General features: G+C 39.0%; 1 protein-coding gene across 6 annotated transcripts in view; it reads right to left on the reverse strand.

Annotated features, from left to right (window-relative positions):
- Positions 1-1,228: 1,228 nt before the first annotated feature.
- LOC115764228 overlaps positions 1,229-26,246 on the reverse strand; it is a 33,866-nt gene continuing 8,848 nt past the window's right edge. For 3 of the 6 annotated variants that reach the window (XR_004018014.1, XR_004018012.1, XR_004018013.1), the window contains 7 exons: positions 10,017-10,775; positions 7,515-7,667; positions 6,069-6,209; positions 5,888-6,002; positions 5,321-5,508; positions 3,285-3,683; positions 1,612-1,674 (listed from right to left, as the gene is read on the reverse strand). Coding sequence is in view for 3 of the 6 variants with exons in the window: in XM_030707142.1 (XP_030563002.1) it covers positions 1,433-1,674; positions 5,312-5,508; positions 5,888-6,002; positions 6,069-6,209; positions 7,515-7,667; positions 10,017-10,671 (1,503 nt within the window). In the remaining 3 variants the exon portion in view is untranslated. Of the gene's footprint in view, positions 1,675-3,284; positions 3,684-5,311; positions 5,509-5,887; positions 6,003-6,068; positions 6,210-7,324; positions 7,454-7,514; positions 7,668-10,016; positions 10,776-26,246 lie in introns of those variants that run through there. The other 3 variants (XM_030707142.1, XM_030707143.1, XM_030707144.1) reach the window with 3 other exon arrangements.

Raw genomic sequence — 26,246 nt, forward strand, 5'->3', positions numbered from 1 at the left:
AATTGTTCTTGGCCAGCCAAATGTGAGCTCAGCACTGGACGCACGAAGAATCTTCCCCTATTATTGGCTCGCCCAGTGCTCAGCCCCGGCCGACCATTCCAGAGGATTCCAAAACAAAATTTGTGTGAGTGGAGATTTAGCACAAAAATGTTACAGTGTTGTAAAGAACTGAAATGTTGATAACTTTAACTGGAAGTCAATTTCGATTATTATGTTTAGCAACTACTCGCATATAGTTTAGATTTAGTTAGGCGCTAACTAACTCGAACTACGGCACTTGAGTGTGCATTGTGCTAGCTTTTCTCCGATTTTCTCAGATTTTCTTTGCTTATTTGTTGGTTTTCGTGTTTGTGCGAGTTCCCTAAACATTAGCTCAGCCAGCGTTTAACAATAGCTAGTTAAAAATGAATATCGAATAAAACACTTGACAAATTGGTTTTAAGTGGGAACTAAAGGTGCGTGCTTCGTTAATTGAAACGCATATTTTGATTATAAAATATGGTCCCGAGGTTTTTGAATATTTTTTTTTATATATGTGTGTGCTCTTGCATTGGCTATAAGAATAATAATATCCATATTTATGGAGGGGGGCGATAGCAGCAATTGGAGGTGTGGCCGGAACACATATACCTATATATATGTATATATACTAGCCGTTGCCACATCGGTAGCTGCATCTAGATATAGATAAGATAAGGCCTTGTGCGTATGTACATTGTACATAGTCTGCTGTGTATTTTGTGTGTCCCAATTGTTGTTTTGGCAATGATTTTCGCTTTTACTTTTCGTATAAGACATAATATATATATATATTAGCAAAAACTCAATTTTCCTAAATTCCTTTTTTAAATCTTGCCTACAAAAACGATTTGTTTTTTTTTTTTTATTTTTTGCTTGTGCTCCTAGGCATAAAAGCTTTAAATCTGCGTACAATATTTATATAAATTAATAAAGTATTTCATTTTCATGATCATTATTTTTTTTTTTACATTTTTTTGCTCGTTTTTTAAATTTTTTTTTTTTGAAAAAAGATTAGTATGAATTTGTTATGCAAGGTTTTTTTTCGAACATTTTTTTTCCACAGTGTAGTCGTATATATCCATTCAATATACGCATTGATTGCAATATATATATAACTAGATATATATATATATATCTATATATATATATATCTATATTTGTATGTATATGTAAGCAATTAGTTAGCATTTGTTGTTGTGTGTGGTTTTGCAAAAATTTGTATTTTTCGAAAAATGGAAAAAAAAACTGTCTTTTAAAAAAGTTTCTAACAATGGCATTATGTTGGGCTTACTATCGCGTGCATATTAAACGACGATATCGACGATTTGTTGACTCGTTTATGCGTGTTATTATTTTTAGTTTTCTTTTAATTTTTTTTTATATATTCTTATTTTTTTTGCCACTTGCATGCTCACTTTTGGGCTGGTTCAATTATTTCGACGGTCACGCTCTCGGCCACGGGATTTGTGGTTATGTTCGTAATCAGGGACTCCTCCTGCGGCGACTTTAGCTGTGCGTGATGCTGGCGATGCGAGGAGCCGTGCCGCTCGTGATGACCAGCGCCGGATACCTTGCCCGGCGCCACCGAATTGCTGCGGTTCGAGCGCACCGAGGTGGCGGATGCATTGCTGCCATGGGAGTCCGACTGGGAGCCTGTGGAGTGGAGCACGTAGTGATTGTTTATTACATTTTTTTCGTTTGCAGACAATGAATAAACGTATAAGGACAACAACAACGTTTACAACATGGCAGGTGTAGCCGGCATTCACTCAGGCGCCGGTAAGGTTGGCATTCAGCTAACTCATGTGTGCAACTGAAGGAACACAAATGCATCCGCACGAGCACAAGACTACATTGAAACACGGTCTACGCACACAAATACTTGGATACTACGCTTTCTTAGTTATAAAATAAGCAATTAATAGGTAAGATTAGTTCTCTTCGGAGTGCCGAAGTTTGAATACCCTGACAGATATGCGATTTATCCCTTTCGAGCGGCTTGATAGGTAAATGATGTCGACGCGTTGGACTAAGCAAAGAGAGATCGCTGGTTCAAATTAAGCTGCCATTGTCATTGTCATTTGACAGAGAAAAAAATATCTCGTTGGGAGCAAAATAAAGCTCGTTATCATGAGGGTTGGCTTAGATATATTACAACGAAATATTTGCAATAGAACGAGAGCTACATCTTAGCCCGATCGTGCCTAGCTCGATCGAGTTAGCTTTATAATAAAATATCCCATGACAATCTGCTTTTTCCTTTATTTATAGAGTTTGTAGCTAATATGATTGTAAGTATATAATAAGAGTTACAAATCAGTTTTAGCTGGAAACTTCAGGATAGATAACTTGGATTCAAACCATTTCTGCATGCAATTTTGAGGTTTTAGCCGAATCCATGCTGATCTGTGAGCCGAACCAATAGCCTCACACACAAAAAATTTCGACCGATAGTTCTTTGACAGCTTTATGATATACATACATGTACCGTCTTCTAAAACAATAAGATCCTATGCAAAGTTTTACTTTAGCATAAATTTAATTATCAAAACGGAAAGACGATAGACGAGAATATCTTGCTCTTGATATATAATAAATATATCTAATAAAGTGGTCGTTATCTTCTTCATGCTATCTGCAAGGGTATAAAAAGATTAGGCAAAGCCGGAGAAGTCATATAAAACTAGTTAAAAGTTGGAAAATGGCGTGCATTAAAACTGTAAACAAAAAGCGGAAACGGAAAGGGGAATTGAAATGAAAATGAAAACAAAATACAGACGCTGCTAAACACTATTTATATATAATATATTTATATGGTATATGGTTACGCAAGAGTGTTTTTTTTTTTTTTTGGGAGTACTATGACAGTTTCGTAATCTTCAGTTGAGGTGTCTAAGTGTACATAGCATAAAGAGAGCAGACTAAACAACTAAATCTGTAACTTTAGCTTTAACATTAGCTTTAGCTTGAAGCTAAACTTTAGCCATAATCGTAACATTAAGTGTGTCTTGCGTGTTGTGTGTGGAGTGTCTGGTGGCGCATACATGGGGTTAGTAATTGTTATAGTTATTGGGAGCTTAGTTACTTGTTATAGAAGTTAACGGCAACTCTCACTACGTCTTAGCTCTAATGTTAGGTTCTTACAACAACAGTTTTGGCACAACAACAAAGACAGCAACTACATAATTTACAGGACACTGGGCATAACACAGCTAAACAACACATTCAACAAAAATGGCGGCTACAACAACGTCGCTGCATACCTCGGGAACTGGTTCAGGAACTGGAACTGGTACTGGTACTGATATGGCTGCATTGGATATATGTGGCCTAAGACTAAAACTTATTGGCAGCCGGATTGGCAGTCATGCCGCAGGCGGGCGCCGTGCCCGGCGACGACACATACGTGGTCGTCACGGTGTTCGATGACGCTGGCGTTGGCGTCGGCGTCAGCGTCGGCGTTGGCGTCAACGTTGAGGTCGTTGTGGCGTTGGCAACACTGGCCGCCGTTGTTGTGGTTGGCACGTAGGGCAAAAAATGGCTATGGACAACATTGTACTGACTGGCGGCGCTCGGATGCTCCAGCAGACGCGAACAGTTGGAAACATCGCTGACACGTGAGTCGCTGGAGCGTGTGTTGCTCTTCGAGCGTATCATGCGACCTTTTACAGCAATGTGCGTGCGTGCGTACGTGTGTGTGTGTGTGGGTGTGTGGCAGAAGAGAGAGCAGGCAGCGAGCAAAGAGAATGTTTATTGTTTGGCAACGCGACACAAAACTCAAATAACAATAAAGTTAATCACTGAGAACAAAGGTAATTGGCAACAACTGTCCGCCGGACTTTAGATAACGAAACCCAGCAGCAGCAGCAGCACCACCACCACCACCAGGCAACCAAAACAACAAAAATATTCCAGCTTTAAATTTAACGGTTCTTAAGACGTCAATCAATTTGATTGAGCCCCACAGAGTTGGGCCGCACACTTGAACTTGTCGCCTTGTTTTTGTTTGTAGTTCGATTGTTATGCGATTCCGCACAGAAAATTTCAATCACATTGCTATCCACTCGATTGGGTAAACCTCAGGAGCTCGTTAGCTAATAGCTAGAGTGGGGACTTCTAGTTCAATTTGCTGAATAAGTTCACTCTTTCATTTTCTGGCCGTGAACTAAATCGGTCATTTAAATCACTGAATAAGTTCAGTAGTTCATTTTAATGACCCGTTCAATCGAACTTGGTCTGAACTAAACGACACAACTCTACTAATAGGTAAAGTTCGAGGCTCACGGAAGTAAAAGCTTTCTATAGCTGTTATATGGAACGACTGGTTCATTTTATATTTATTTATAAGTGTTTACGTGCGTTAAAAGTATGCTGAGACCCTTATGCTCTTCTATAATGCAGCTTTATGGTGTAGTCAAATCTCACTCTAGGTATTCTTAAGTTTCTAATAATGCCTAACCTAAAGAAAAGAATAGCACTCACAATTTTGGTAGATAATAATAGAAACTAAAATCCTTCAAACCTTCTCTACAAAATTCATGAAATTAATTCTCTTAATATTCCTACAGCAAATCTAGTTATGCTCAAAAACTGAAAATGTTTTGGTCGCATGGAACTTTTCTTATAAGGAACTTTATAAATATCATTTGAGTAAAACCCTTGGATATTAGATTATAATAAATCTCTTGAGCCATCTTCTTCTTATCTGCTCTCCCTAAAAAAAAAAACACCTGCCTAATCGCATCTCTCAAAGATAACTAGCTGTATTTCAATTAACATATCGATTGCTTTGTCGATGATTTCGCAATGTTTATTACTTTTTTAGTGGCTATAAATACATGCATTAAATTTATTTATTTTTTATTTATAAATTATTATCAAATGTCAATCAAGAAAAGTGTTTAAGTTATAGGCTTAAGATATTATAAAATAATATTTTGTTTTTGCTAAGAGCTCGACTTTTTGCACACTCACACGCATTTTTTTTGTTCGAATTTACGGATTTTCGTAGATATAGATTTCCGCTGTAATTTGTTTGGTTAGTTGTTTTGGTGACTGACTGACTGATTGATTGATTGATTGATTGATTCGAGTTTATTTTTACTGTGTGCAGAAAGTTCTGCAAGTTCTTGAACAAAATATTGGCATAAATCAACCAAAATTGTTGAAACGACAAAAAACACACAAACAAAATAAGGAAATTAGGAAACCGAAGCCAAAATGCGCACTGGGTACAGTACAGTAAACAGGTGCCATCAATAAATGGAAGCCACACATATGGGATACAAACCTGTCTTACCTAGCGACGGATTCGGCGAGTGCGGACGCAGCGAGGCCATGCTCGGCTGACGGGATGGCGCCCGCACGGACATGCGCGAGCCGCGTCTATCCTGGCCATGGAGCAGCTTGTTGTCCCGCAAGAGGGAGACGTTCATCAGGCGTGGATTCGGCGTATTGAATATGGTGCGATTCTCGTGCCAGCGTGCCCTGCAAGAGCACAAGCAAAACAATGCCGGATGAGTAGATGGCCAAAATGCTGGCAAGGACCGGGGCCAAGGCCCGCGCGGATTGATATTGAAAGACGTTGACTGCGTTCAATGCCAATTAATGCAACAAATTTTGTTCATCTAAGTGAAATTAATTGCTGATCAAATTATGTATCATTTGGCAAGCAGCCAGGGCAACGTCAAGCCAGCAAATTGAGTTGAGTTAATGAAGCTGCCTCCCATCCCCCCGCCGAGGACACAGCCCATTGACCCAATTAATTTATGGGCATGTGTGGCAGGAACTGTTTGCCTCATCGTTTTCTTTTTGGTGTATTGTGATAAGTGATAAGTGATAAATGTTTGCATTGCAATTTACTCACTGGCTAAACAATCGCAGGACGACACAAATAATAATAAACATCAATGCCATTCCTACCAGTACGCCAATCATGGCCGGATCAATGTAGGTGCTTTCTCCACGCTTGTCCTGGCGTCCTGAAAACAAACAACCACATAGACTATTATTCTCCTTCTGCGCTGGGCGACGCGGCGCACACCGACCTTTGCACTCGACGGACCCATCCTTGCCCCAAATGGGCGACATCTCGAAGCGGCATATGCAACGTCCGTCCCGGCATTCGGTCTGAAAGTAAATCGCCTCGCACTGCTCGTTGAAGAAACAGGACTCGTTGATGGCAGCCGCTGCAAGTAAGGAGTAAACAGTGTGATTCACACACATGTAGCTACACATAGATATTATCTATATGTATATGTATATATATCTGTTTCATTGTTCCGGAGCTTGTTTACACGCTCGCTTTATGAGTGCACAGAACGAAACAGTTGGACTCAACTTGTGGCTGAGTCAATCCTCACTGGCGTCAGTTTGATGACCGCCAGACAAATATTTTTACAGCGCACAGCCCGGAACACGCCCCCATTCACCCCACCAACCTGTCTAGCTATTTATAGTGCCCTTCAAAATGTTGTATTTGAATAATTCTAGCATGTGTGTAAATACATAAGCATAGTCTGAGAATTTAGGCCTTTAATAACTGGGTGGGGCTCAGTATTTATAGCTGGCATTAATGGGAAAGAGATGCAAATATTATTGTGCTAAACGTTTCCAAAACTTTTACTGTAAAAGTACGAAACTAAATTGCTGCTAAATAGTATTTAATACAGTTTTTAAAATATTCATATAATATATGTCGTATTTTCTGAGTGGTTATAAGATATATCTAAGCTAAGATTTTCCCCAATTGGCTAAAGAGTAAAAAATGAATCAATATTAAAACGATTTACGTATTCTGACATGATAAATTAAACAATTCGCAAGTGATTCAGGAATGTCAACGAAATTATTGAATATATAATTATAAACTCATAAAAGATACTTTTTATTGTTCTAATGATTTGCTGTGAATCATTCCGTATAAATCTTAATCATTGTACATATTAGCCTGGGAGAGATACTCCAAAAATATATCAAGGATCTTTTCATCAGTTCTTCGATTTTCTGGAATTATTAAGTTTATAGCTCAATATTTAAGCAGCTGTTTTAGCACTCAGATAATGCATAATTATGAAATGTTCTCAAATTGTATTGGGATTTCACAACTTGGCCGTAATTTCATTGCCTTTCATTAGTCGGTCGCGATGACTCATTGGCCAGTGGCCAAATGCTCTGCTCATAAACATGTCAATCATTAATGAAGCAATAATCGCACAAATTGATTTGAATTTACAGCTTTTAATGTGGCCTGGGCATACGAAATATATTATAATTATGTCAAATATGCATTAAGTTTGCCCAGCTCCCCCTGCTGCTCCCTAGATACATGCGATTGCAGCCAGCTGCCAAGTTTTTCCGTTCTAATTTTCAATTCACAGCAAAGTTAGTAATCAACGTAAGGCTTTGGGGTATTTCCGTTTTTTTGCTGGCCCTGCGATTCGTTTTAATGAAAACTTGGCAGACTGACAAAATACAAGCGTCGCTGCACTTACCCTTGCCACATTTATCAATGTGATTGGTGATTTGCAGATCGTCGGTGCACTGGCAGTACTTCTTCTTGGGATCGCATATGGAGCCGGGAAAGCCGCACTCCAATGTATTGTCGCACTTGTCCCCGAACTTTTTCTGGCCGCGGCTGGCATAATCTGTGAATATAGCATATAATATATATAGATAAGATAGATTAAATGCCAATCTTAGCACATGTATTTCGACTAATCCCAAGCGACAAATTTGTAATGAAACCGCAACAAACTTTTAAGCCAAACAAACAAATCACAAAAAAAATGGAAAAATGGAAAGAAAGGAAAAACAATTTCAAAGCTTCAGCCTGCCGGAAAAGTGAAAAGTATTTGAATCCCGAGCGGCTTAGTGGCAGATTAAAATGTAAATTCATGTATAAATCTCTGGGCCAACGACTGTCAGTCAGCTGAACAGGACTAGGTATATATAAATATCTATGTGTATATACACCTGTGTGCACCTTTACAAGCTGCGCGCCGAAATGTTTTTGGTTGCTGGCTACGCACACTCGAGGGGCCGAAGTGCGGCTCAAGTGTAGGCACTTCAGCCTGTGCATGCTACATGCCACATGCCACATGCCACTTGTCCGGATGAGTATGAGGGGCGTATTCTTCATTAAGTTTGAATGAAATGAAAACACACACACAAACACACACACACTCGCACGTCAGCGGCATGTAAAGTGAGTTGAGTTGTGCTCACATCTTAATTAAGCACTTGGGAGCAACTTTCGGCCGGAACTGGCCTCCAACAATGTGCGCAAAATCTGAACGGCAGCCAGGGGTTAAGCGTCAGCGTTAATGTTGCCGCATATGCCATATGCGCGACACGCCGTTTGCTCCACTAATTTCTGTTGATACTCTGCCATAATTACCAAGTACACGGCCTATGTTGATGATGATGATGATGATGAGGCTGTGGCTGACGACGGGAAAACGGAAGAGGATGTGCGCCGGCCTAGCATTTAAGCCAACGGAAGCGCAAAAGACAAAACAAAATGGCTGCGCTTACAAAATGTTGCGCCATTTTTGTGTGGTAAATGCATGTATGTGTGTGTGTGTGAGTGTGGTTGTGCATGTCTATTTGCTAGCGGTTTATTTATAAATGCAGTGTCTACTATGAATAGCGCCCAGGCATATGCAGCTAAAAAAGCAACTGCCGCATCGCATCCGCTTTTGTGGCAAGCAACGTTGCAGCTACCAAGCGAATGTGCCACAAGACACAGCATTTTTGTGACCTTTTAATACCCATTTCAAAAAGAGATTCTAGCAAACATGCCATCTGCACGTTGGGGCACGTTCCATTAGCTCATTTATCACACAACCAACAAATCAAACCTTAATCTGCGCCCCGCGCTCGCCGCATCGTAAGTGATTGCTGGTGTCGTCTTGCTGATGGTCAGCCATTTAACAGGCGCACATAAAAGTCTGCTTGTAGACCCAGCCACAGCTAACCGCATTTATAATTAGAAACTTTTGCTTATTTCAACAATGCTCTCGCTTTTTGCAATATTTTCAAAGCAGCCACAGGGTAAACTTTTTGCATATGCCGCAGCAACAGCTCATCAAACTGAAATTAAAATGGAAATTCTCGTTGTGCAAGCGGGTCGCAGAGCTAAAAACTATCTATGCTTAGGGATGGCAACGTGTCGCAACTGTTTGTAATATAAAATTAATCTTTGAATTGCAGACTGTACTAATAAATACGTCGAAAAAGTGAGCTAGAGTTATTTGGCTTTTTGGATATTTTATTTAAATATTAAATATTTCTATTTTCGGTTAAGAAATTACAACTTTTTTAATGATTTTTTTTGAATATCTCCGAAATGAAATATTTGTATCCCGCCTTGATACTTTTTTAATATTTTTGCTTAACAAAAAAAATACTATAAATCACATCCACAGCCGAAGAAAGGATCGTACTAACCATCTTTCGTATTTTAATATACTTTTTGGCAGCGGATGCGGGACTTTCACAGGATTCCCGTCCCATTATCATCTCTAAGGCCAGCTATCAAATCTATCGATAAGCTTTTCATAGTTAAGGAACTCTATGTACAAGATAATTTAATCTTCTCTAAATGTATTTTTGCAATGTGGTTGATGGTTCTTTTGTGTCTTATAAGCTGTCGACTCATGCGCTTTCTCGAACTGTAAGGAAGCACGGCACGCAACAGGCTCTAGTTGGGCCGCTGTGAAAGGCCTACATACTTACATGCGTACATGCATACACACATACATGCATACATGCATGCATGCAATTGTGCTGTAAGTCATGCCTATGCTGATTATGCAAAAATGGTAAATGTGCAACATGATGACGACATTGTTGTAGCTATTTGATTACGCCCTGTGTGCCACAAGGCATTTGCATGCATTGCAATTGGGAATGTGGGACGATAAGGCCCCGCAGGTGCTGCCTGGAACATAGTACCCGCCCCCCTCTGACCCCAACAAGTGGCGTTAACTTACCAAACTCGGGTGTTGTCGTCTCCGGTCCCACGCTGAAGCTATTAACGGCAAAGAAATTGTCACCGTCATCGGCCAACGCCAGCGGCGGCAGCGGCAGCAGCGCTGCCAGCGCAACAACGGAAATCAGGCACAGGACATTGCTGGTGCCGAGGCGCCCCCTCATGCTCAGCTGGCGGTGGACCCGGCGCGCCATTAGCATTAACGATTGCTTCACACGCATTTTCAGGGAGGCGACTGTGGCGAGCCAATTTGATGGTGTTGTTGCTACTGCTGTTGTTGTTGTTGCTGCTGCTGTTGTTGTTGTTGTGGCGCCCTCAATGCTTAAGTGCAAGTTAACTTTATTTGTGTTAGCCGTTGTTGTTGTTGTTGTGCCTGGCGCCTGGCTGGGCGACAAATGTTGAGCTTGTTGCTCCAAAACTGCCCCAAGGCAATTGTTGCTGTTGTTCTTGTTGCGCAAACAGTTGCTGCTGTTGTTGTTGCTGTTGCTGAAGTGCTTAGCTGTTGCTGCTGCTGCTTCGTCGTCTTCGTCAGCGCATTGTTGCTGCTGTTGCTCACATTTTAGGCGCGTCTCGCGCCGATATTTGGCAACACCAATAAATCGGCTCTGCAACGTTGCAGCACCGTGACGGGGCTCTAAAGCCCCATCTAATCTCATATTATTCGATCGTCCTCGTGCTCCTCATCCATGCTGGCCACGAATCGTTGAATTTGAGCGCCTTTTTGCTGCTCCGTTGGCTGCTTCACATGGAATGGCCCCAGCTGCAACAGCGTAAGACAAAGAAATAAACGTTTTACTTTTACTCCTTCGATGAAATAAGATAATAAATAGATGCTCAGAGACTATACGGATAGCTCGCTTAAAGAATCGATAAGAATCAATTTCCATTCCTGTTTATTTTGGCATATCTCGAAGCTTATAAAAGCTGGCGATGCCAAATTGGGTATGTGGGTCCAGATCCAGACCAAAAATTCTTTAGTTAGGCATTGACTTGGGCATAGGGAAGTACACGTATTTAAGCCTTGGGAAATTTAGAATACTTTATTTATTGAGGCTTTGTTTTGGGATTTGGATGTCATATTTAAGTTGTTAGATACATGTTAGATACATTTGGATTTTGCACAAATACAATATACCCATTTTTGATGGGTTTAGGGTATAATCATCGAAAAAGTTTCGATTTTTGCACCGACCTCGATTTTGAAAAAAAAACGCGATGATTTGGAAGGTCATATCTCCGCGCGGAGCTGTGTCGTTTTGGGACGTCATATCTCCGCGCGGAGTTATGTCGTTTTGGAACGTCATATCTCCGCGCGGAGTTATGTCGTTTTAGAACGTCATATCTCCGCGCGGAGTTATGTCGTTTTGGAACGTCATATCTCCGCGCGGCGCTATTACCCGAGAGCTATTCCCCGGGGTAGGTTCGAATATCAAAACTTCTTTGAATATTTGTTTGAACTCTCGGGTAAATATATCCTGTTTTCGAAATGTTATACCTTTTTAAATTCGTACGAATCCCTACTATCATACGGCATTCAAACAAAATAAAAATTGATGGTTTGAAATGAGTTGTTGAGTTGTTATAATCAACCTTTTTTGATAATTTTTTTAGACTATCTCGGCCAAATAATCTCAGATTTTGGAATTTTATACTATTTTTGACTCGTAAGGATCAGTACTATCGATTGGCATCAGAAAAATAAAAATCTAAATTTTCACCCAAATCGACCAAAATGCAAGGGCTTACATCACGTTTTTTTCCAAAATCGGGGTAGGTTCGAATATCTCAACTTGTTTGACGATTTTTTTGAAAATCTCGGCTAAATATAATCTTATTTTTAAATGTTATACCTTTTTGAATGCGTACGGATCCCTACTATCATATGGCATTCATTAGAAAAAAGTTGTTGGCCAAAAAATGTTTCACTTGCAAAGTCCACCTTTTTTGGAGTATCTCAAGTGAGATTCATTAAATTATACTAAACGAAGTACTGTCCCAATCGAGCTCTCTCCACTGGATTTATTCAAGCCATATAAATAGGTAGCTTTATCTAAATCAATATACTTACTTTGCATACCCAAGCCATTTGCATAACATAATATTAAACAAGTAAAAGGCTCTAGTCGGGAGCTCCCTTCTCTTCTTCCAAATGCATATATATATATTCTATTTTAGAAGCTATATGTCAAGTTTGGTGACTCTAGCTCTTATTATTTACCGAAATTGCCCAAGAAACAGGATATCGATATCGATTTTTATTGATTGCTTGGAAACGGAGTAAGTTATCGATTATCGGAAACAAACTCGATCTGCGCGGGAGCTAGGAGCACCTACATCTAAAATTTCTCGAGCTCTTATAGGTTCTGAGATCCTTGCGTTTATACATACGGACGGACGGACGGACAGACAGACGGACATGGCTAGATCGACTCGGCTATTGATGCTGATCAAGAATATATATACTTTATGGGGTCGGATATGCTTCCTTCTGCCTGTTACATGCATTTGGATTTTGCACAAATACAATATACCCTTATACCCATTTTTGATGGGTTCAGGGTATAAAAAGCTGGGCTAATCACTTAACTGCGTGTGAAATTACAAACCGACGTTGAAACAATTTCCGAAAGTGCCGAGCAAATGGGCAGCTCAATGAAATTGAAACCAGATCCGTTCCGCCACCTGCCCAACCGCCAAACTGGCGAGTTGCCATTTCTCTTGTCATGACACGAGCTTGGAACGCCCCATGGACACAAAATTAAATTGACTGGCAGCAAATTGGGGAATCATTTGAGAGCTGCCACACAGCAGTGGACAGCTAATTGGATTAAGGTCAGACTAGCACACACACACACTCACACGCTTGTCTGTCATTACATATGCTCGTCTCCAGTTTTATTGTCTCTATTTATAATTGTTTTTGGCCATGTTTCTGGCTTTTTGATTGTTGTAAGCATTAAGTGTATTAATTAAATTTCGCTTCAATTATTCGATTTAATTACTGGGATATTTGTGTGCACACGAGCTGGGCGATTTATGGCGCCGTGTCATTTCCATAGTGCCCCATAAATAAATCATGAATCTGAACATGCAACACACGCATGCAGCTCGAATGTCCTGTCGCCTGCGATTATACGCTATGAATGTTGCAACATTTCTGCATGCCACATGCAGCTGCCACGGCCGTGTGTATATGTATATGTAACACATGTTCGTAGCTGCGCTTGTTTATGTAGTTGTGTGTGAGCTGCCACATGTGAAGCGAAATGCTGGCGACATTTCTCTGGCATCTGTCATGCCTATACAAACAGCTCTTTAAACATGTTGCCAAATGCTTCATGAATACGTGTTTAAACATTGTACTCCCTCTCTTTGGCCTGCTGCCTTTATTCGTGTGTATTTAAAATCCATAGAGCTCACATGCACAAAAAGTGCATTTACCCAATCAAACCTGCTTATCTATTTTTATCGATTTCGTTTGCACATATTTGAATGAACCCATTGAAAATGTGTAAATATGTATTTAACAGACAGAGGGAAGCATTTAGTTTATAAAAAAATATTTATTCGGATTCAGCTTGATAAGCTGAGTCGATTAAGCCATGTCTATCTGTCTGTCCATCCGTCAAATCATCGATAACTTATGATTCAAGAAATCGAATCAAAATCTATTTTGAATTCCTCTTTGTTTGAGCTTATGCGAGCTAGTACGTAATTTGGAATGAAGACTCTTTCTTAGTATACATATTTCCAGAATTGGTCGGTACCTTCCCTGTTCCCACAAGAATTGTGAAAAAACTTTGGGATTAAGTCACATTTGGATAACATATTTATGCCCCGAAAAATTGTGTAAAAATCGGACAATATATGCCGAAGTTATTTGAAGTCGAGCAATGTCCAGCTAGAGCACTCTACTTTATTTTCATAGATACTTGAATCTAAGCACACATTGCTTTGCCCAACATTCACATCTAAATGTAAGCTGGTGTTAGCAGTCATGAGATTTCCCAAAGGGCTTTTGGCTATTTGCAGATATTTTAGTGTAAATGCGAGCCTGCCAATGTCAGCACCGAGGGACCCGTAACTGTCCCGAAATTCCTAGCTAAACAGTGTAAATCCGCAAATGATTTAGGCCCGAGCCGCATTAGATCTAACGCATTTACAGAATTTTGCAGATATGCGGACGCCAGCATCATGATTTTTTGTCTATGTGGGGGAAGTGAAACTCATAAAACGCGACTCACGCAACCGAAAATGATGAACCGGAAACGTGTTGCATGTTCCATGTGGCCACATTCACGCATGTTTGTTTACAAATTGTTTTCGGGTTTTCCATAAATTTATGTGATGTCGGCATTAAAAGCGAGCATAATAAATAAATGTCATACGCGGCGTATACGCAATATTAATAATATGCGACCGGCAATGGCTCCACGCTGATGAGACTATCGCTTGACACATGAAAGGCATCCGGATACACAATGTGTGCATTGCCAAGGGAAATTACAACAATAATAACACCGAATGCTAATCCAAGGATATGGTTTTTGTCATACAGCCACATGACGTATACGCAATGTGTGTAAAACGGACTAAGAGAGAGGGCGGAAATAGTCGGTCTTTTTCGGGCGTATTATTGCACAAAAATTTGATGCTAATTAAGACGACCTGAGCATAAAGGACAACACCTTTCTGTCAGCCAGTGCTAAGCGTAATGCGGCAGCACGACCCAATAAATACTTATGGTCGGTCGGGCTATTGTTTTAGCATAAGCCCCAACCAAGGCCGCGACTGAGTGCCCAGAGGATATCTATATATATATATATATATATATATATATATATATATGTATGTGCATATAGAAATAAAACCACATACTAGTCCAAAGAGCCAATTCAGAAATTCGTGCAATAAATTCTGCAAACAATAGCGAAAAGCCTCACATTCGAGCATCTGCGTAAACCCACATGTGTGTGTGTGTGAGTGTGCTTGAGTGTGTGTCTGTTTGTGTGTGTCTTTTGATGTGTGTGTTTGTGTGTGTGTGTGTGTAGTCGCCTACAGGGCAGCAACAGCAATGTACTCGCATAGACAAACAATGAGCCACACACAGTCTCAAGCATGGCAGCAGAATAGAAGACACTGCACAGTGGTTTGAATCAGCAAAATATGCGAATGACTAAAAAAGTATCCGGTATGTTATTAAAAAGCTGAACAATAATTGAAAAAAATCTAATTTGAATTAGCAAAGAAATAAGGTAACAAAAATTCTAAGCATATTAGAAACTATAAATGCAAATATTAAATAAAAACCCTCTCTTGATATTTACGAATGTCCCTACTATACAGTTAACAGGTCTAAAACTTGACATGAAACTCGAAATTGACGGGAATTAATTAAAATTCGATTTAGATAATACGCGATATTTAAAGAATATTTTTCTATTTTTGTAAATAAATTTCTACAAATAAACTAATCACAAGTATTTTAATTTACAAACATTTTTGATACAATTTAAACAAATAACCAAAAAGAAAAATTTACAAAAGTATCAATAAATTCATTTTAGATTTGTAGTATAGGACAAAATATTAAGTTAATTTTAAATAATAAAACAACAATTATAAATATAATATTAATCTTCATATTTTATATATATATACTTATATCTTTAAATAAAAAGTGAAACACTAAAACGAAAACAATTTATACAAAAATTTTTGGGCAATTGAGTCACATATTTTGCACAACTATGATAGAAATCTCAGCTTAAGTTCTAGAATAAACACATTTAACAAGTGGACCACAAAAAGCAACCACAAGCAAAAAAGCAACTGCATGCTTTCAAGGACAAACATTCTGAGCATCGAATGTGCGAGACTTCTGTTGAAAATCTCAGTTGATGTACTTGGCGCACGGGATTCGCACGTAGGTCAAGACAAAATAAAAAGGCGACAAGATTATGGCTCACACTCACAGTGGTAACAACAGACATCACAAATAGTTCGACAAAAATTCGACAATCGTAAAATTGTGCCGCATACTTTCAGGGCAACAAATGAAAGCCATTCACAAAAGTACAGCCGAAGCGAAGCACACTGGAACCAAATCGAATGCTTTGTTTAATAGAGTTGTAAGCGGAAATTGGGAACAGCTGAGAAAAAAAGGCCAGGATTTGATGCATTAGGTTTGGACAAGGACTATCTCTGTAATATGACTAAAGTCAGCTCTTCTAATATATATAATATATAAAAGGATAACAATATATATATATATAAATGTGTTCTCCGCAGGCGTTATTCGTTTTGAAAGTTCATATATGTATCGGCTGATGTCGTACCAATGTGCGCTAGCCAAAACGCATTTTGGCTAAATGCCAATAATGAAAACCCGCTGAGTCTACTCACATATAGCCCTGCGAGAGTCCTATATTTTATTGATTGCTGATGTAAGTTATCTGAGCGCAGAATCTACACTAACTAACACCCCTTTGGATAGGAGTGTGTGCCAAGCGAGAAAAACGCACCAGTTCATTCGCATATCTTGAGGGCCGCCCCATTTAGGCAATACAATAGGCAAAATATCCTTTATACCCACACAAACTGTGTGTGTGTGTGTGTGTGTGTGTGTGTTTCTTGACTGGCAGCCAAACAATGCGCACAAGATTTATACGCTGTTGAACAAATTGCTTGGCATTAGGTTCTGGAAATGCGTTCCACGGAATGCAATAGACATGGCGCCAAATGCTGATGGATGCCCAGCTCTTGGCCAGAGTGCGCCTGACAGGCGCATTCAATACAAATTATAGCCCGCTTGGGTGTGATGAGTGGGGACGGGTGGGGGGGGACAGTGCACCAAATTGCCAATAAACGAATCAAATATGCATGCAAAATAATTTATCTACATAGATATAAATTTGTGACAGCAAGAGTATCTTAAGCCCATTCAATTGAGGTCGTTGCGCTGAACGGCATCTAATGAATACTCGGACAAAGTTCAGCTCCTGTTGAATAAGTAAATTGAATAGTCGCCATTTCGGGCGGAGCAAAAACTTTCGCAAATCTACGTAACATTTACCACAAATTGAAATTTTGGCATCGATTAACATCGCTTGGCTGAACTTTTAATGGAATTTGTTCGTGAAATATGACAAGCAATTTAAGGGATTATTCATCTATATAATTGTCAGCGTCATTAGCGTAGATGCATTTCATCATTAATAGTTTTCATATCTATCTGCAATTTCATTAATTTGCTAATGAACCATTCGACCATGAAAGCCCAAACTGTAATTAGAGCGTTGCTTTAGCAGCTGAGTTCATTTGTGTTTGGCTTAGACTATAAATATAAAAAATTAACAAATTGTAATAAAAAAAAAAGCTTATGCCAGGAATATAGCTTTTCTATGAATAAATCCAATTTCCAAATGAAAGCCAAGTGAAACGTTTTGCTATCCTTCTATTCAAATTCCTATTTTATATTCTGCGCAGGTTTTGCTAAGCTGTGCCACATTTCTCGATGATAGAAAGAAATGATATTAAAAACATTTCAATTTACTCTCTTTTCTTCATTAACCAGTCTCGAGTCAAGCGACTCGACCCTTAACTGTTTTCGGTCTATTTATTTGATTAGCTAGTCAACGACTCAACTCTTTACTGCTTCCGGCCTCTTTTTCCCACACACAATCAAATAAATGGACTAGGCTAAATAATTGAGTTCATATAAATTATATTTAAAAAGTAAGAGGTTCTAGTCGGGAGCTCTCGACTAGGGGATACCCTGAACCCTCTTCTTCCAACATCAAATGCATATATATATTCTGTTTTAGAAGCTATATGTCAAGTTTGGTGACTCTAGCTCTTATTATTTACCAAAATTGCCCAAAAAACAGGATATCGATATTTTTATCGATTGCTTGGAAACGGAGTAAGTTATCGATTATCGGAAACACACTCGATCTGCGCAGAAACTAGGAGCACCTACATCTAAAATTTCAAATCTCTAGCTCTTATAGGTTCTGAGATCCTTGCGTTCATACATACGGACGGGCGGACAGACAGACGGACGGACGGACGGACGGACGGACGGACGGACATGGCTAGATCGACTCGGCTATTGGTGCTGATCAAGAATATATATACTTTATGGGGTCGGAGAAGCTTCCTTCTGCCGGTTACATACATTTGGATTTTGCACAAATACAATATACCCTTATACCCATTTTTAATGGGTTCAGGGTATAAAAACAATGCTTTTTTTTCTTTACTGAGATTCTGTGAAGTGTATTCAAATTAAACTTTACGAAATTAAGTTTAATATATCACTAGAGTAAATTCTAACAGCGAATCGTTATTATAAATAAATAACTGAAATAGTTACTGAATTTGTCAGTCTCACGCTCAGATAGCAAGTTTTTGCAAACTTCTTCATGATTTTCAAAAAAACTTTCATTACTATGCCCCTTCACTTAAAACAAGTAACTTTTTGTAGTCTTGCTTACTTTGGCCAAAAGACAGCTGCAGTTAACATTTTATCAGGCAGTCCGGACGAACAGTTTTATAAATTGGGCAAAAAGGTTTTGTGAAATGTAGTTAACAGGCAGGAGAAGAGGTTTCTGGGTATCAGCTAGTCGGATACTCCCGACTATAGCTTCTCACTTATTGTTATAACTATTAAATAAAAAGCACAAGTCCGTCAAATTTCGCACAACATAGCAACTTAAAAAGTCTACAAGGAATTTATGAAGCTTCTAACATTTTAACCTAACCTTAGAAGCATCCTCTTTTACAGAGACTGCACATTTCGTTCATACTCAAATAGCTTGGCTTCACTTATAAGAAATATATATAAGATTATAAATTTTTATTAAAAGTAGCCTGGGACTCGAACCAGCAACCTCCTTATTCAGTTAACCAATTAGCTGGATAATTTATTCATCTATCGAGTCTATTTTCTGTCTTTGGCCGAATTCTTCAATTTGTTTGGTAAATATAAATAAAACTTTATTATAACTGGGCCACACGAAATTTCTGATTCATTTGCATTGAATCACATTTTGGACTTTACCAACACCTTGAACTATTTATTTAGTTACTTTTATACTGTGAATGGGTTTTTTGTGTTTTGTGTATCGCATTCATGTTTTATTTAGATTAAGGTTAGCACTAAAGGCATGTAGGCGTATATACGTATATATTAAAACTCAATTAAATATTGCATGTTGCTAATAGGTCTCCAATGTAGAGCCCCCCGCCCTCCGAGCGCAGCTCAAGCCTATTGTGAATTCATTTAGTTTCGCATTTCATGTACATGAACTGCTGGAATTGTGTTTATGCCCCCGATTCAGGACTTAGAAGTCGCTAAGTGGAAATGCGGAGCGTGCAATTAGCATGCGGCATAATGAATTATGATTGTTGTACGAAAACCATATTATGCCAATGCTATGTGGGCCAATTGTGGGCGGGATTGTGTGTGTCGTGATCGGATGCAATGCTATGTGAACGTTTCGGCAGCCGTTGCCATGTGAAGGGCAATAAATAAAAATGGCGAAAAAATGCGAATAAACAATAAAGTATTGCTAGTAGGCATTGTCGCTCAAATAAACAAACAAAAAGCAACAAACTGGCGACGGCGAGGACAACAACAACAGCAACAACAACAAAATCCAAGTCAAACGGATATGCCGTGAGTCGTACACGTTGTAGGCGTTGCCGGAGCTAAGGGCTTGGGCTTGGGTTTGCTGTTCGAAAGGTATTGTGATTTTGCCATGAAATGTAGAAGCCACAGTTGCCAGTCCCATAATGTATATACATTCTTGATCTGAACAGCCAAGTCGATTTATAAACAACCATCTGTCTGTTTATATATCTAGGCTAGTCTCTCAGTTGTAAAGCTTTCTGTATTGAATTCTGCACAGATGCGCCTTTTGTGCAGGCAGTAATTATGTCGGAGTAAGACATATCGAATCTCTGTATCGTATAACTACCAGAGTTTTTGCTTAAGCAATTTTCTTTGTTTCGCAAGACATCTTGCAACTTGGCATGTAATAGTTAAGCTATGATCTTAACGTATGATCTACAAAAAATAAAAATAAATCTCATTAGCATCGCATTAGCAAATCATTAAATATGAGGTTTGACTTTCTTTTAGCACACACGCAAACAATTTTTCTTTTAATATTAGAAAATTGCTTTTAAAGGCCAACTTTTCCTTATTTAAGAAACTTTTCTTATGAAAACAAACATGTCCGCTTAATAAGTTTTTTTTTTTATGCCACAACAGAAACTCAGAAAATGTTATTATTTTAGGGCAATTTTCTGGAATTGAGTTTACTTTTCTTTACAGTGCATTTTCTAACCCGGCTTAATATATCATATACAATAGGAACAAACGCTTCAAATCACAGCTTGGGTATTTAATCTTCGGCGTTCGGAAAACTGATTTTCTTTGTTCCTTTTTTTTTTGATATTTATATTTTCTAGCCTGGGGTGGGGACAATAACAGCGCAGCACACACAGAAACGGTTTTGGGGCTCAACAAAGAAAGTTAAAGAAAATTCGAAAAGCACGAAACATGGCGTGGCAAGCAGCGGTTCCTACAGCAGACATCCAACCCTAACCCTAACCCCAGCCGACATTTCCCAACATTTGCCATTTGCAGCACGTACTGGAAAATCCAAGTCGAACGAACGCTGAGCCCAATTAGCCAGCGCGGGGCTGCAAAAACGGCCTCACAAGAACTCTGACAAGTCTACAAGATTTTGGTGGACTCAAAAGAGCGAAAGCATGGCCATTGCTCAGTTGGTGTTTATTTATTTATTATTTTTGTATTTTTTATTTTTTCTGCACTTTTTTTTGTTTTTTTGTCGTCTCCGGCGCTGTTTGTGTGGTTGCTGTTGTGCATTTCCGTTTCCGGCAACACCAGTGCAGCGGATGCGCAACGGATGCGTCACGGTTCCACATTTGATTGGTAAAATGGCATTCAATGTGCAACATTTAACCTTTGCGCCCGTCACATGGTGCATGAATAAATGCTGCCATAAGCCAATCGAGTGACATTGGCATCGCCGTGGCTTTAATGTTTGGCATTCGTTTGACATTTTGGCGGTCCTCTGTGCGGCATGCATTACGCATACGCCCCGTCGCGCTGCAGTTGCCATTGCTGTCAGCACCATTCATATTTCCATAATGCACGCAACGGGGCGTGGCGATTGCGATTTTGCAGATATGTCAACTGTGTGGCATATTATTGCAATGAGGGTTGGCGTTTATACATACAATAATATCAGTTTATGAAAAGTACAGGGTATATAGAGAGCCTTGCAATCACATTAGTACATTGTCTACAAGTGACTGACAATCGTGACAGGCTCTTTAACTCCATTGTAAAAATTTGACATGCCTGACAGCAACAAACACAGTTTGCATGTAGACATAATCAACTTGTAATTGCTATTTGATAAATATAACAGCAAACATTGAGAACTTGTAGGTTGTAAATAAATTTAACATTGAAATTTGTGAGACGAGAAGCTAGTTAGACGAGCCGAAAGTTCATGCTTATGGCAAATAACATGAACTCTATGTCAATTTACTTGTATTTGCCTTTCACGACGAGCATAAACCACTTTTAGATTATAAATATTTATTAATGAAGTTAGATAGACGAGACACTAGTTAAGCGAGCCGCAAATGCATCCTCATAACAACTAACATGAACTTTACAATGAACATGAAAAGAGCGGTGAATTTAAATATTTAACTTGCATTTGACATGCTATAAATGTAATAAATGAGAACTTCCAGATTGTAAAAAAATTCAACACTGAAATTAGCGAGAGAAAAAACTAATTAAGAAATTTATCCTCATGACAAGTAGCAAGAACTCTACAAAGAACATGAGAACATGTATTCGTTTTTTGTTAAACATAACGACGAGCATTAACAGTGTACGGTATTATTATTATTATAAGTCGATTATTATTACATCAAAGTTACATAGACGAGAAACTGGCTAGTTAATTCACATGAACTTTACAATGAATATAAGAACTGATTAATTAAATATTTTACTTGAGCATTGAGAACCTTCAGATTGAAAATATATTTAAAATTAAAGTTAAGGAGACGAAAAACTAGTAGAGCAAGTCGTAATTACATCTTCTTGGTAACTAACATGAACTTTACAATGAGCATGAGATAAACTTATAAGATACATTTCTTAATTTTCCTTGAAAACTGCGATTTTTGTGTTTAAATACCTCAAGGATCTCTTTTGGCGTAACTTAGGTGAATATTAAGTGAAAGAAAAAACGCTTAGTTCGTTGAGCTCCAAAAGGAAACTCAAGTAAGCCGAATTAAATACAATGAAAAGGTTAGATAAATACCATGCCACAACTCAGTTATTAGCTCAAGGTAAACACAAACTGTTTCAGCAGTCATTTAAGGGCTCAAAGCCAGCTGCTATCAAGGATCTGCGTGTGCTGTTGCCAAAGCAACGCCTGCCTTAAAAGTCTACAAATCTATATATCTATATAATATTTTTTAAATATCATTTATTTCTAACTATTTGACTGTGTGCGACAAGCAATGAAAGCTAAGATAACCAACAGAAACAATTGAAAACGATGCAACTAACAGGCGTATAAATATATCTATATATGTCAAGCGATTCCGATAAACGCAACTGAATTTATGTAGAGAATTTATGTGGCCTTAGATAACTTCCTGGGCACATCGTTTGTCATATGTATGTGTGTGTGTGTGTGTGTGTGTTGTCTGTGTGTGGGGCAAAGTAGACTGTAAATCCGTTTTGGCCCCAACGGTGCTGGGCAATTTAAACTCGATTTCCCATAAAGAATCTCAATCCATTTAACTTGCTCGCTTCGCATGCGGCGCACAAAAGCAATTCAAAAGCCTATCCATGCGGCATTCACATTGCACTTTGCCAAACTAAATGACCTGGCTTTAAACTCACACATACACACACAGACACACACACACACTAAGACACAAATATACCTATGTGTACGAAAGTTAGACACGTGGCGTTGCGTCGGAAGTGAATGCGGATGTGAATGCGCTTTGAAAGCGCTACAAAATTTAAATCTAGTGCGAGCAAGGCGTTTACTAATGGGGTGTGGCCAGCCTGCTTGTGTGTTTGTGGAAAGCTGCTTTCGCACATTTCCAATTCTAGAAGCACGTCGCCAAGCGCTAATGCATTTGCCCGTTAATCCATGAAGCGCACTTCCGCCAATCCATATGCAGTCACAGGCCTAGCTGCTGGCTAAGCTCATGACTAGTGTTGCAAATTCAGCTAGTTTCCAACTAAATTTGGCTGTTTGCTGTGCTCGTTAAGCATTAACAGTTTTTAGTTTTCTTTTATTAAACATAATCTACTACTTTTAGCTGTTTTCAACACTGACTGCAGGCCTAGCTCGTAAACTGTGCTACGAATTCAGCTCTTTTTTAGCTAAACTTGGCTATTTGCTGTGCTCTTCTAGTGTTAACATGTTTTCAGTTTTCTGTTGCTAAAACTAATTAAGCTATTTTGAGCTACTTTAAACACTGTACAGCAAACCATATGCAGCCACCGGCCTAGCTGCTGGCTAAATTCGTGACTAGTGTTGCAAATTCCGCTGTTTTCCAGCTTAATTTGCCTATTTTCTGTGCTAAATTTGACAATTTGCCGGCGCCTGCAATTCAGCTTTCATAAAAGTATTTAAGCTATGTTTAACTATTTCCAACACTGGCTTTAGCGGCTTTTGTTTAGCAACAGTTGCCAACACTGCACTCTAACCCTTCCACAGCCACAGACCATGTTCCTGGACTGTGAACCAATCTATGCACGCCAACTTACTTGCCGCTGGCTTTGCAGCACGCACTGTCGGGACAGTGGCTGCGGCTAAGCGACAGCCGTTTGTCATTTTAATTGCACATAAAACACCTCGTGAGTTACACACACAAACACACACTCGAACACACACACATGCCAGATAGCAGGCACATGCTGTAGCTAGTTTGTTGGATTAGCTCTGCGTTGACCTAAAAAATGTGTCGACTATTTGTACGCGCTTTGCTTTAATAATCCACACGTGCAATAATCCCTTACTCCCACACACACACACACACACACATACCCATGCACACACACACACTCAGCTCGTTTGGGGTGTAAAGAGCACAACTCGAATGCCAGTTACCAACAAAGTTCAAGTGGTTTTTATGTCATCAGCCAAATGGGCCAAGAGCCAAGCTGGATTGACTTTAAGTCCCAGTCAGAGGCAGACACACACGACACACATGACACACACACACGCACACTCACTTAAAATACCACAGAATGTCGTACACAGTGATAACACCTAACCGAGACAATTTACAGAATCAACACAAGCTAATTAATTACAGTTGTTGCGCAAACAGCATCTGGGAAATGGAGGCAACGCCTCCCTCGCCACATTTGCCAGCAAGTATAATCAGAGTACATGATTGTCTTGTATTTATCTCTCTGCGCTCTGTTGCAGACAATAAATCAGTTGATCTCTATATATAACAGGGTTTGTACTCGAACCATGAGAGTTCCACCCACAAGCGTGGAAAAATCGCGAAAGGGGTTGCATGTAACTTTATTCTTTAGCATTCGATTAGCCTCAAACATTGTGAAAATTCCTTTAAGAGATTTACCAATCTTTTCGAAAAATCAACAGTTTCTCGGTGAAAATGTAGGTGACACATTTCCTGATTATTTCCAAGAATCTTTGTGATAACAAAATACATTTCAGGCTTATCGCAAAATCCACCCAAGCGGGTGGAAAATGTAAGTCAAATATTTTTAGGCCAAGTTTTCACTTTAGTCCTATCGACTGGAAACATATCTTCAAAGAACTTTGTTAAAAGTTACATCTGAATAGTCACATCTTTGACGATTTTAACAAAACCCAAACGATGGGAAATGCGGGTCAAAGGTTGTGTGAACAAAATTTTATTGTTTGGCCTCAAACTTTCAACGCAGAGTGACAAAAATTTGCGTCAAATGTTGATGTCAGCTTTTGATTCCAAATTCAATGGACAACAAACTGATAAGTGAGAGTTTAGCTTGAGACGTGAATGGTACGTGTTTATTTTAATTTGCCACGAGCGGAAAATGGGTGGAAAATTGATGCCTAAAATTAGAAGCTAACAACTTTGAACGAACAAGACCGTAAACTGCCAGCTAGTAATTAAATTGAGAAATTGTTGAAAATATATGTAAAGATCTCAGTTTTTAGGCAGAACTTATATAAAATATTTGAATACAAGCCTCGTAGAACCTTTGAGAATGTAGTCCTTCGTATGGAACTTATATTACATATATTTGAATTAAAGCCTCTTCAAGGTCTCTGAGAATGCAGTCCTTCGTATGTTTGTGAGAAGCCACATACAAAAATTTTGGTATTTCATATTTTTAGAGTGTTTTATGATTTTTTTTTTTTTCCAATCCAAGTAAGGGCTGGAAGAAGATCCAGCTGTCTGTCTTAAGATATTCAGAGCGGGAATGTACTCGAAGGAACACTCTTATTTTAGGAACATATATGGGCAACTTTTATACAGAAAAGTTCAAAAAATGTTTATGATTTTTAAGTAAGAAAAAAATACCACAATTTAAGCAGCACAGCTCAGTAAATCTCCTGGATCTCAGAGACAAGATCATAAAGGCAAAGAGTTTTGCTTACTATCCAAAATTTATTTGACTTTTCAAATTTGAACAGAATTTGCGATAAATATTGTTTTAATGATTTAGAAGAAATACATTTTGGCATAGCTTATATTCGAAGAGCTCGAAGCAATTCCAAGCAGCTTAGTAAAGAATTGATGAACAAAGGCAAAACTAAATATTTGTGAGCGATGGCAATTTTCCATTTTCGTAGACGGGGTCATAAACTGGCAATCATTATTATTACAGTCATGTGCCAGGCAATGGGGCGTAACGACAATCAACGCCAAGACGTTCAGTAAATAACCACACAATTTCAATTTTCAAATAGAGGCTCCGACTTGGGAGGATATATATATATTTAAATGCATATTTTAATGGTCGTAAAAGAGCCTAAAATCCGTCCCTGGGGCCGACAAAGTGCCAACTGCCGCTGGGCATACTTAAAGGTCTCAGATACACACACACACACACACACACACACTTACACAGAGAGACAAAGCTACATTTGGACAAGGCCAAGCGCAGCTGAAACAATGG

The sequence above is a fragment of the Drosophila novamexicana genome, unplaced genomic scaffold (assembly GCF_003285875.2).
Source record: "Drosophila novamexicana strain 15010-1031.04,08,12 unplaced genomic scaffold, DnovRS2.1 tig00000817-arrow-arrow-pilon, whole genome shotgun sequence".
In the NCBI taxonomy this organism is placed as follows: Eukaryota; Metazoa; Arthropoda; class Insecta; order Diptera; family Drosophilidae; genus Drosophila; species Drosophila novamexicana.